Raw genomic sequence first — 13,228 nt, forward strand, 5'->3', positions numbered from 1 at the left:
TGATAATCATCTAAGAAATTATTTTAAATTCAGTTTTTGTAGGGACATTTGAGAAGTGACTCGAAAAGGGTAAACACGATAAAAGATTGCTGCGTAAAGACAACAGGAAAATTCATCTTTCATCTTTTTTGAGGAAGATTTGAGATTTATTTTAATGTTCTCTCTCGCTTAACAACATCAACAGTCCAAAGCTCGTGCTTTTTTAAAAACCTTCTAAGCTTGTATTTTATGCAGATCGATCGGTAATCTCAGTAGCTTGTCTTGAAAGGTTTGTATGTCTTCAGATCAAGCACGACTCCAGCCACAGAGCCAACGGCAGCAGCTATGGATATCAAGAGGCATGTCATGCTCAGAATCTGCAGTCCCACCCACATGGTCGTCCACCGCTTGATCCTCCTTGAGGATATGTACATCTCCACAGGGAAATACACCGTCAAAGGCCAGAACCCGAAGGCCCCAAGGATCCCGACGACATCATTGAAGAAGGGCATGAGCATGGCTATGACCGTGGTGAGGATGACAAACAGCGTCCTCCATACCAGTCGGAAGAAGTTAAGCTGGTACATGCCGCAGAAAGGGATCGGTATGTCATACTCGGCAGTCACAAAGTCACTTGTCGACCACTTCTGTGCACTCCATTTCTCTACGAATGCAAACAAAGGTTGGCAATAGACCTACTCACAACAGTAGTTCCCAAGAAAGTTTGTATACGTCAGCTTATAATCATGTATTTACTTCATATTCAGATTAGAGTTTCTGTAGAAATTTTACCTGATATGCACCCACAAGGTGGATGACAATTGCAGCATTAGCGATGTCGAGAAGCCAATAAGGGTCATAGAACCCGAACCCAGTCAGGATGTTTCCAGGAGCAAGATCTCCGAAAGCAGCATAGCCCATGCATCCACAAAGCATATAGAAGACAGTGGTTACTGTGATGCTTAACAGTGTAGCCTTCTTCATGGTCTTGTGCTCAGCAGGAGGTGACCTGACTGTATCCTGCACATGCACCAACACTATCAAACTGACAATAGAAGAAAAGAGACTGTTGTTACTCACTAAATCGTATTTCTGGAGCCTGCCCAAATCAATCGAGAAAATTAATGAAACATCACCATCCTAGGAAATTTGGATACCTGGATTTCAATGAGGATGACAGAGTAAGAGTATGCAAAAGCGATAGCTCCCAGAGCTTGGAAACTCCTCCATAACTTCTCTGTTGAAGTGACAACTCCAGCAGCTGTTGGAGTCCCTATCTTTATGCCGGTCAGGCTTCCTTTAAAGTTCCCATTCTCTGCAATTTCTGAAGGGTTAGGATTCTGCATCTAAAGATACCAATTCTATTATATACAGCAATTCGTATCTTATGACTTTGTGTGTATACACATACATGCATAATCGTATGTATGTATCTACTTTATGAACATAGGAGAGCTAGCTCACCTGCAACCTTATCAATCCCAAGACCAAGACCTACTGTGGAGTAAGTGAAAGACATGATGGCTGCTACAATGGAGAGCCACCAAACTTGATCGAAATCTGGGATCTGAGACAGGAAAATCTCCATCACTCCGAAGGTGATCATGAACCCATTGCTTGACATGTGGCATGGATCTTTCCCGCCGCTTTTGTGGAAGCAGTTCGATCTCTTAATTGCCCTAAAGTCAGATAGAAGACCATGGCAGTAAGTTTGGTATCACTGGCATTAAAAGGGAGAGCTTCGGGCAACTGTGCAAAAGACAGTTTATTACATGAAATTTATATCACATAACATGCCAACGTTATGTCATAAATTTAGTTGAATACTTAAATTTCGACTAAAGCAAGTGAACTAAATACTTAAAAAATAAAATGATACTCACATCATACTCACGGATGCAGCGATGGTGTACCCTATTGCGACCCCAAACAGATTGAGATACTGGATTAACCCGCATAACATAACCCTTTTCCCCCCTACAAGGTGCATTCAATACTCAAAACAATATCAAGAAAACATATTTATCCCATCTTTTCTAGAGAAAAGAAGCTCGCAAAATCTTCGTGGTACATGGTGTTCGAAAAGGGTTACCTAAGTTGGCCTTAACAACATCCATGTAGGTGTAGTTCCTCTGACCAGTGATGGGATCACCGGAACGGTAACACTGGGAGAGCAGATTAGTGGTGTAGAAGTTGACGAAGGCGAAGAGGACCATCACCGTTGGGCCTGCGACCCACCCCAATTGCCCTATGGCCCATGCCAGCGACAACACTCCTGACCCTATCACTGCCGTTATTATGTGCGACGAAGCTGTCCAAAATGTCCCTGCAAATTCTCAACATATATTAAGAAAGGATATGATAATTGTTATCACTCGGTTTTTTTAAAATTAACCATCTTCTTTTCTCTATGACGAAAAATTTAATCCAAAATTGGATGCGACAATCAATATCTTCACTAGAAATGACTCACGCTGAACGGATTTTGTTAGCTCTAAATTGAAGTCCATGTAAAGAATATTTTGGCATTCATGTTCAAATATCTCTTTCCAAAAGGAAATATGAGGAACAGACACAAAAGAGGTCCATGTCACTTTTCATGTGACATCGTTGGATTCTGACTCTCTTTTTTTGTTGCTATCTAGCGAGGTCTATTATCGAATGTATTCATGCTATGATTTCTCCCTTAGACTTCTGGACAGTCGTGGACGTACAGCCTCTTTTCCCATTATTTAATACTAATAATAAAAAAATCAGTTCTGCATGAGAAGAGAAAACATTATAGATTAGAGAACAGTGCTCTAGAGCATCATGGAGATAACATCAATCACCTATTTTCAGAAAATATAATTACAAACAAAACCAAGTTGGTGCGAAGCTAAAATCTTATGACAGCGTAGCTAAGGCAAGAGCGACCTGTTCTCTTCAGCCGGCCGTCATCGTCGAAACACTTGGAGTAGTTGGTCTGAGGGTTTATGGCTTCGCTGTCTGCATGGGGCTTCGGCTGGGCTTCCACTTCAAAATACGACCTTACGTCATGCCTCTCTTCCACCTGTATTATATTAGTCGTAAGGAACTAACATTACTCAACACCCCATGGAAAACTGGAAAAAAAAAAAAAAAAAAAAAAAAAGGAGAAGGAATAGGCAGCGATTCCATTCAAAGTAAGAGAAAATTATATAGTTTTGAACTTTACGACTCCGTTGTGAATTCTGGACGGAAGAGTTCGGCTCCTCGGCAACATCGTGAATCCACGAAACTGGACCCTTTTCACTATTTATCAGAGATCGCGTTGGCTTCTATACTCGATATGGTAAATGGAAAAAGTTGTCTCTCTTTCTTTTGTCCTCCTTTTTTTTTGGACGGAGAGAGAGAGAGAGAGAGAGAGAGAGAGAGAGGTAGAGAGTGATAGATAATGTGTTTGGTTTTAAAATGGAGGGGTTGAGAGGGGATTTTATAGCAGCAAGATAATGAAGTAAAGAGGAGGGTTTCGAAGCGTATTCTGTATGGAGTTGGAGAGAGAGATGGCGGGTGTAGTGACGCGTTCGGGTGGGGATCGTGAAGCATGCTCACCATGGGGACAAGGCTTGGGGTTGTCCCCACGTTGTACAGTTCTTCCAAATGATGATTCATTTGTCAATTGTCTTTTTCTAGACCCTCGCAAATATGATCCCGTTAAACGCAGGTGTCAGATAATTATGTTGAAAAGGTACACCATTAATTCGCTCTTCTATATACCGTTTTTCTAATATAGGTTACAACAGAGTGCAGGCAAGCATTCAAAGGGTTTCCCATTTTCTTTTCCTTTCTTCATCTGAATAAAGCTTTTTAAAAACTAATTCTGTTGAATCTGTGCACCAGGAATCTTCAGAAAGTATGTGACGAAGAAAATTGAGTCGCCAATTGCCATGCCATCCCTTTGCTACGATTTTCCACCGAATAATCATCCGAACTTAAAAGATGAAACTATCCAATAATTTTTTCTTCCGTTCTCGTGAGAGTTCTTTACAAGCGCAAGTAAAGTCCAACGCCTAACGATTCCTGTCGTTGAAATCTGCAGTCCTAACCATTAGAATAATCAACCCAAGGGGTTAACTAAATGAATATTCGTCTTGTGTGCTGATTCCATCGTATGGCAGGGCGAGAAAGGGGATCGCAAAGCTGAGGTTTGCATTATATGCTATGTCGGATGAAACGATCCATTGCCAAGTGAAAAGAAGGTCTACTTTTTTGGCCGAAAGGAGGGTTGGGGAGAGATAGCTAAGTTAGGTATCATAAGCCTAGGAGAATATCGGGTACATTTTTTTGGCTAAATAAGAGAAAAGTGGGGTCTTGCACTAGTAGACTGGGGTTCGTGGAAACGGGCACGACTCGACATCGTTAAAGAAGGAGAGATACATCAGGGGTTTGTTCAGCTTCCACTTCAAAATTGCAATGCTTGCTGACTCTCCTCCCACAATCGATGGTTGCCTTGAAGGCAACATTTCCACTCCTTCTCTATACCTACCTTACATACTCTTAACAATGGATATTAAATTGGGGTAGCATACATAAGTTGTTTATATGTAAAGCTAGATCACATGGGTCTCCCAACCAATGATGTATATGAATCGGTGTTCACTTGTAATTGGTCCAGGAATCTATATAGATACATGCTTATGTATGCATCTATGTGATTGTATATATTGTAGTCTTAGATCAATGAAAATTAATCATTGGCCAGCGTATGTGCAACTTAGGGTTTAGATTTCAACGTTGGTTCTAAAAATCAGACTTATATATATTTCCAATCATGATGAAGCTAACGAGGGCTCACATATATCTCAAAAATGTGTGCCATGCATGTCACGCGTGCTCGTATGTGTTTATGTGTTTGAGAGAGACTCATTGGCAACGGGCTTTAGTTATTCTCTCAAAATAGGATTAAGGGAGATGAAAACAACATGAGCACACGGAAATAAAAGGAAAAAAAAAGGTTATAACTTTTGAGACATTGCATATCTTCCAATGATAACTTGATTGATAATTATTATTTAGTGTATAAGGAGAGAGACACTTTTCTATAGAGAAATGAAATTGTTCTAGAGTATCCTCTACAACGCCACCACCAGAAAGCTACACCAAAATAAAATTGTTCTAGAGAATTCTCTATAACTACTCAACCCGGCGAGAGTGGAGAGTAGTCATTAGGGCTAGAGAGTTTGGAAAAGGAATGGATCTTGGTAAGCTTTTAGAATTGTGAGGGGCCATGAATGAACCGAAATGTGTATTTAATAGGGGAAGTACGATTCTGAGATATATGTGTGTGTAAAAATTGAAATTAACTCGGAATGCTTTTTGACATAACGGTAGTACTTAGCAAAGTGTCCTCAAGTGGGAGCACTTCTAGGATGGATGACTTCTTGAGAGGGTGCACACTCGTACGTTAAAGGACAAAATCATGAGTTTAGGTATGGGACAGATCAAAGCGGATAATACCTCAAGTAAAATAAATTCAGAGTGTCACAAAATAAACAAGAAGATAGATGACCTCATCTGTTGAGAAGAGATGAGATTTTTCACTGGGGTTGTTCATTATTTCATGCATGGGATCCCTATAATCATTTATAATGATTGTTTACATGGCTTCTGTCACCTAGAATCTATGCTGCTGCCGTTTATTAGGAAGTGTTTCTGTATAAGAATATTGTCATCAATTATCGCATGTCTCTTTAATGACGTTGATTAGCATAATAGAAGCCCTTCCAATCCGTTAAACAAAGGGAAAAGAATTAAGTGCGCACGTACATGTGGATGGCTAGGGTTCAGAAAAGCACATGTACAGGAAACAACGAGATTAGAATCATTGCCTTGGCGAAAGATAAACAGCACCTAATAAGTGGACACCATCGATGCTGAAGAAAGCAGGCCTACTCATTTTGCGAAGACAAAGTTGACTTGACTCCGCGTCCCACGACCGGAGAGATACGCGGAATGCGAGTGCGTTCGCGATTCACAAGGCGAAGGTACAATGCTGTTCCTCGTTCTATGGATCGAAAAAGTGGGCTAAGATCTTCATGCAAGCGAGAACTGAATAGCTACTGTCGGCTCTGCTCGATCATGGGCCAAGTCATTCCAGTGGCTCGATCGGGCTCTCTCGACCTCGATGAAAGCCTGCTTACGTTTCGCATAGGCTTTGACTCGAATGGGGTTGTTTTAGGATGGTTTCTGTTTCGGTTGGGGATGGGAAAGATGAAAGAAGTTGGTAGCTGGAGTGACGTGAGGGTAAGGCTGAAGCAAACTTGAAGGAATTCGAATGCATATGGTCTTTCCTCTGTGAGGTTGGAACTCGACATTGGATTCCATCTTTATTTCTCGGATTGTGTCCGTGAAATTAGAACGGAACTCAGAGAGGTCGAATGAAGAAAATCGGCGGAGGGTTTTGGAGTAAGTTCTTGGTCAATTGTCTTTCAAGCCATTGAGTTTAGATGAGAAATCCGATCACCATGAGTCGACTGGAAGATCGCAAGTTGAGCTCCCCCAGAGCTGGTTTGAAACTAATCATAGTTGCATCTATTACAATGCTGCATCAGTTGGTGCTAATACGAGTGCGATGTTTGATGAGTTAGCACTAATGCGAGATGAAACGAGTGATTATCGGTTGAAAACGAGGAAAAGAAGAAGGCACTCTCGAAAAAAGAGTCAAAAATCTGAAAATAGCCCTTATCGGGATAACGCACTTCGTCTCACGTGCCACGTGTCGATGTGAAGATATTTTAGGGCCCGCGGGCATCATTAGCTTAGTTAAATTAGATCCAAACCTGTAGGATTTGCTACTGAACTTGGATCCTGAAATATGGGTAGGATCAATGATGCCGCTGCCAACGGACATGCAATTATCACAGGCCCACCTAATCATTAGGGACAACCGAATTGTTGATCTTGAAAATCCCTAGAATGAATTCACCCTTTTCCGTTAATGGAAACTCGGATTTCCGATTCAATTCAATCATTGAAATTGCGGAAACATCTAGTTCACCACATGATTGCCAAGCACTTCAGCTACCTTCGTCTCCCTTCTATTCGACCAATCGAAAGTACGTTATTTAGTTTCCGCCGTGTACATGACATGCATCAAACTCCAACTAAATCACATCTTCTTGTAAAGAGAAAATGACATAATAGGTTCCTGAATTTTGACCCAATGTGTAATGCGGTACCTAAACTTCTAAGTTATTCAATATAGTCTCTAAATTTTTTTTTTTTTTTGTTTAATGTGATTCATGAACTTTTGATATATATTCATTTTAGTCATTGAATTATATAAAATATTTAATGTTGTCCCTAAAATTGAATTAGTAGAATAACAACATTGAACATTTTCATATAATTTAAGGATTAAGTTGAATATTGACTTAAAATTTAAGGACCATATTAAATAAATTAAAAGTTCGAATATCATATTATATATGGAGTTAAAGTTCCTAGATCATATTAAACAAAGCAAAAGCTCATGACCAATCATACATTAGGCCAAAATTTAGAGATCAATTGTGTCATTATCGTAAATCAATATTGTCAACCCAACACCAATCTTTTGGCTTGTACAAGTACAGGGGACGTTAACAAAAGCAGGTTCCAACTTACTTTGGGTTTTCAGCATTTCAAAGGGGATCATTTGGCCAAGGGGAGTTGCAAATGCCAAACCAAACACCAATTTTTTTTTTCCCAATGAGCTTTGGGGGCCCAAAGCCTCTTGGGAAAGCCGAACCAAACAAGGTCAAGTTATCCACGATGTATATGGAGTTAAAGTTCCTGGATCATATTAAACAAAGCAAAAGCTCATGACCAATCATACATTAAGCCAAAATTTAGAGATCAATTGTGTCATTATCGTAAATCAATATTGTCAACCCAACACCAATCTTTTGGCTTGTACAAGTACAGGACGTTAACAAAAGCAGGTTCTCACCTATTTTGGGTTTTCAGCATTTTAAAGGGGAGCATTTGGCCAAGGGGAATTGCAAATGCCGAATCAAACACCAAATTTTTTTTCCCAATGAGCTTTGGGGGCCCAAAGCCTCTTGGGAAAGCCGAACCAAACAAGGCCGTTATCCACGATGTATGCCACTAATAGAGGTCCACTAGTCTTTCCACTCACGGGTTGAGTTAATCGTCCAAGCTGGTGAAAGCTACATCACCAAAGCATGAATTTCGAGGTGCGATGTTGCAAAATGGAGAATTTTAATGCACGTGCTTTTGATCTCGCGCCTGACCAACCACGATGACTTATATGTAAGCTGGACTTCGTCGGCTTGAGACAGTCAAGTGGTAATGTTCCTCCCGTGGAGCTGCCTTTTTCCTCCACTTGCAATTGGCTAGTCCTGTCGTGAACGGCTAATTTAGCCTAATTTCACGTACTTTCGCTCGACATTAGACTATTTGTAACGTCATTTCAAGCCCGTGATTCTCATGCTTGTTTGTCTTTCACTTCGATATGAATTTCAAGAGGGTGAGGAACTTCATGAGCGGTCATGATCTGATTTTCGTGCAAGGAATCTATCTTTAGATCCGCTGGTACTAGTCATATAGTAGCAGCATACTCCAAATCTCAAACCTCTGAGGATCAAATGTGATAGGGAGAATTATGTCTCGATTTAAGCATCTCATAGTGAGATGGGAGAGACGCTCATCTTTTTTCCTTTTCTCTCGATGAAATTTAAGAAAAGAAAATCATATATTTACGCTTGTTTTTGTGTTCTTTTTCAATATATAGAAGAGCAATTCCACTTTAGGAGACGAGATATCTCTCTCTCTCCCCCTTTCTTTTTTGTACAGAGTTTCAACTCTATGTACTTTTTCTACGGAGCCTATTCAATGTTTACTTAATGCATCGATGAGGGTCTCCATCCTAATATGAGAAGACGTCTGTAAATGATGTTGGGCAGGTAGGCGATAGGTGAATTTGCTACTGAATTGTGGCGGTAAAGCATCGGTGCCAAGATTTCTTCGCCCCTCTCTTTTTTGGGACATGGGCCAAGACCTAATAATTGAATAATTCATAATAAGATAAGAGTAGGGAACAAATAAAAACAAATTGGGAAAAAGAAAAAGAAAAAGTGAGTGCCATGGTAAGAAGGCAAGAAGTTGACTCATGCATACGGGCTCAAATGAACACTTTGGGATCGGCAAGCAAACCCTACCTAGACACCTAGACATCCGTCTTTCCAAATTGTTTTCCCACTTCAATTCCCTCTCCCCGATCAGAATTATCGCAGCACGTTCAATCTCATCCGAGCAAGCTCCACGAGTCAGGACAAAACGGATTCAAACATCGCGCCTCTGGGGCTTCCGTAAAATCCGATTTCACCCCATTCCCACAGCCATTCTCCGCTCTTTGCCACAATGTCGTCGAGGTCCTAATAGTCGAGCTGCCGAGATTAGAAAACGAGGGGCAAACGTGCATCGCCCTATCCACATTGGCCCGCCAATAATTGAGCCGGATAGTCAATGGACCCCGGCGTCATCACTTTACACATAAGCAAAGAACCCTTTTTTCCATCGCCCGACCCCAACTCATCCCCAACTTCATGTTCCGAAGCAATATATATATATTACATTGTTATTATTATATTATTTATTATTATTATTTATTATTATTATTATTATTATTATTATTATTATGCAGATATAAATAAATGAAAATATAAAATAAGAGAGATTTAGGTAAGCTGCATGAGTAGTTAGGAGTCAAGGAGGAGCCTGTTGCCTCGTACAACGTCGCACTTAATTGCACGTGAAGATCTTGACACTTTCGCTTTTGTGGATCTCTTCCAGAGAGTTAGATCCCAAATCACCTACCAAATCCCCCCATGTTCTCATGCCCATCTATTCCACCAGATGTCACCATTCTTTCCTCTCTTTTTCTCTCTTTTTCTCTCTTTTATGAGAAAAATATTATTTTCGCATGTCTTAACTTTCCTGTACCACATCGGAAGTCAAAAGCCTCTGCAAATAATGTGCGCAGTTGTTGTGAAATTTTCCTCTGCAAGGTGTTTTGATCTGACGTGAATTGAGCGGCGAAAACCCGAAATGAAAGGGGGTGGTAACGACGACCGAGAATTCGTGCCTTTTCCACCCGAGAAGGGAGGAAGACCAGAGAGAGCCCGCCAGAGCTTTTTCCTTGTTTCCCAAAGCAATAATTCCGAGAGGTGCGATATTCTAATCTGCCATGTCAACCAAGTGGCTTCATTTTGCTGCAAGGTCTAGGTTCGAGTAGATATGAAGTTGAGTTAAAAGCATGATCGACGACCCCGAAATATTCTCTGCATAATTTTGTGCGCGATAAAAATGTCATGTCGTGGACGATCCATTTTCAGCTTTGCACGAATAGGGTGCATTGTGTAGTTGGTAAGGTTCGTCGAGATCAAAATGTTGTGGACGATGCGTTTTCAAGTTTACATGAATTGGATGCATTATGTAGTTGGTAAGGTTCAGCAAGATCGAAATGTTTATTGGCCAAGCGATGTCGAATTCGATCGCCAACTCTTCTCGCGTGGGATGGGAAAATTCTTAGATTTTGAACCATCGAGAGAGGACATGGAAAAAGCTGGAATGGGTCTTCAGAAATTTGGACTATAATTCGACAACCTTTGCCATCAAGAAGGAAAGAAAGTCAATGTGGGAGAAATGGAAAAAAGGAAGGTTAGAGAGAGAGAGATTAGCTTTGATAAGAAAAGGAGGTGGGCCCGACATGCTCGTGTTCCGGGGGGGCCCCACAAGCCGCAGCTGCGCACATGGGCCTACGTGGGACTGCTGCCAACTACCGCCCCCCCGAAAAGAGTGGAGTTGGTAGCGTGGCAGATGCAGACATTTCCTCTCCCGATTTTGCCCCTACCTCTCCATCCTCATTTACATGCATGCCACTGTCACTCCAATTTTTTATTTTTTATTTTTTTTGTGTCCCCCAAAGTTACACTCTACACGAGCCTATATAGACTATTTTATTTTTTTCCCTGTATAAGACGTAATGCTCAAGCCTTCCAATTGCTTTTTTGACTCCTACGAATATAAGCCAAAGCCCGTCCACGAAGATTAGGGAAGACTCCATCAGTGCGACAACAAATATGACCTAAATATTACTCTAAATAAGAGACATTATATATATTAATCGTTAGATATAGACAACTAGGTCGCGCGTGTGTGATCTTAGAGCATGTGATATCCATGTAGGACCTATAGACGCTATTCAAATACTTGCTTCCTCTTAGGTTTCACCATCGCATTGCCCCACTTACCTTCCAACTGCTTATATTAATCATAGATATGATTATGCCCCTTTAGCATATGGTTTATATTTTGTACTTATGTTTCTGGGGTCTTGTGTGGTAACTTAAATTCAAATCAGGAAATTCCTTCTCTCTCTCTTATTTATTTTTATTTTTTTGGTCGAACTCTTTCTCTCTGATTGTTTGGAGTGTTGTGGGGGGAATGGGATGGTGCCACAAGAAAAGAGGGTATACCTACCCTCTGGCACAGGTACCATTCATTTTAGGAGGGTCATTAAATAATTCCCCACTCTCGAAATTTATGCTTTGTTTGGGAGAGGGGAGAGAGAGAGAAGCAAATCACGGGTGAGTGAAGAAAATCTTGTCCTATCCCTCCAATTCACTCTCATTGAAAAATTCAAAAAATTTCCACTTAAAAATCGACGCTTGTAATGTTTAATATGCTCGTATGAGGTGAGCCACATGGGACGTTTTTTTTCCTCTCATCTTACTTTATATTAGTACGATGTCTGTTTTGCACAAAAAAGATCAACTTATCATGATATGATACTCATCTTCTATCTTTCGTGGAATCATACGGTGGCCTAAAATAGGACAGGGAAGCAAATCGATAAATATAGTAATCCCTGCATTTGATTTGTGAAGGAGAAGTGAAATGTAAATCCAAGAAAATGAATGTTTCATGTTGAATATGATTTGAAAAGAAATGTGAGGAAATTCCTTAACACTATGAAAAAAAATTGTGGTTCTCGCCGTTGAAATGTTGCTTCTCTTTTCAAAGAGCGTACCAAAAATCAAAAGTCCGGAAGATTATATTATCCCTTTTGGTTCATTCTTGACCATCAAACAATTGTAGGATTTTATTTGTTACTTATTATGTGACTATTCGGTGTACAAATGCCTTTACTGGGCATCTTCCAAAAAGCAATTTGCTTTAATTATGTCATATCCCAGACGAGATTAGTAGATCATCATACACTAGGAGAAAATCAATAGTGGGTATCATCTCCTTCTTCCAAATCCAAAAGAACTCATGTCGATCGGTAGGAAACCAAAACTGAAACCCTAGGCTTCCAAAAGGCCAGGGTTTCAGTTACCTTACTAGCTCAAATAATTGCTTATCTTCAAATGTCATATCAAGGCATAGAATCTGCTGTAATCAAGCAAAGGGATACATGGCCATCATTTATGATGCACAGCTCGTCGTTTCTTGACCATAAAAGAAAAGAGATTAGATGCACGATACGACATATAGCACGTTCAGGAAAAAGAGCCATAAAACATGCCAGTGGATACATGTAATCTCCTACCAAACACAGGAAGACGATCCATCAGATCTAAGGCATCTCTCTTTAATTATTGAATAGTTGAAGGGACGCTTTGATTAGTTAGGGGTGGGGATCAAGATCCAGAATGGGGAGTACGTAAGAGAGGGACCCACCAGCACCATTAGGGTTCTACTTTCCTCCAATTTCTTGCATGTGATGTTTGGTTGGAGTCGATCCATTCGAACTATCAAGGGAGAGCAAGAGCAATAATTACCCCTTGTCGATGGTGAGAGAAGCAATGGAAATCCACTGTCTCACCCTTGCTCCGCAATTTTCTTAGGGAGAAAGAGAAAAAATATCCTGTGGAAGCTTCCAAAGTCTCTACCTAACACCTTTGAAAAATAATTATTAGGAATATTTGTTTAAAGTAGAGTGAGATGGGGAAAAGAGCCCGGTCCCTTTTTTCAATAAGGGAAGCCACAAAGACCACCTTATCTTTGGATCTTTTCATCAAAATAGCCACCCGCATCCATGTGTCCTTTTTGGATCTTCCACCGGTTCTGAATCATCAATTGGAGGGCCGACTGGCTCGTCTTTTGCCTTTCTTTGTTGGGGCGATATTTTGATTTCTCTCCTATTCAGTGTCTCTCTTGGCTTACAATTCGGGCATCTGGGTCTAAGTCTTTACATATTCTAATGATACGATATGGTTTG

The 13,228-nt window shown here is 40.5% G+C and overlaps 1 protein-coding gene across 1 annotated transcript; it reads right to left on the bottom strand.

The window, feature by feature from the left end:
• Positions 1–3: 3 nt before the first annotated feature.
• On the bottom strand, positions 4–3,404 carry LOC104418933 (amino acid permease 4). Its single transcript, XM_010030414.3, has 8 exons — positions 3,176–3,404; positions 2,896–3,031; positions 2,072–2,305; positions 1,863–1,956; positions 1,444–1,658; positions 1,137–1,294; positions 772–999; positions 4–674 (listed from the first exon to the last, which is right to left on the bottom strand). The coding sequence occupies exons 1-8, from the start codon at positions 3,221–3,223 to the stop codon at positions 249–251; spliced, it is 1,539 nt and encodes a 512-aa protein (XP_010028716.1). The 5' UTR covers positions 3,224–3,404; the 3' UTR covers positions 4–248.
• Between the last annotated feature and the right edge of the window lie 9,824 nt (positions 3,405–13,228).

This window comes from Eucalyptus grandis, chromosome 9, assembly GCF_016545825.1.
Source record: "Eucalyptus grandis isolate ANBG69807.140 chromosome 9, ASM1654582v1, whole genome shotgun sequence".
NCBI lineage: Eukaryota > Viridiplantae > Streptophyta > Magnoliopsida > Myrtales > Myrtaceae > Eucalyptus > Eucalyptus grandis.

Excerpts from the sequence above, each read along its gene's own strand:
- LOC104418933 (XM_010030414.3), bottom strand. The coding sequence starts at position 3,223 with ATGTTGCCGAGGAGCCGAACTCTTCCGTCCAGAATTCACAACGGAGTC. Across the intron at positions 3,032-3,175 it reads CCAGAATTCACAACGGAGTC|GTGGAAGAGAGGCATGACGT; the intron begins GTAAAGTTCAAA and ends AATATAATACAG. Across the intron at positions 1,295-1,443 it reads TGGGATTGATAAGGTTGCAG|AGAATGGGAACTTTAAAGGA; the intron begins GTGAGCTAGCTC and ends CAGAAATTGCAG.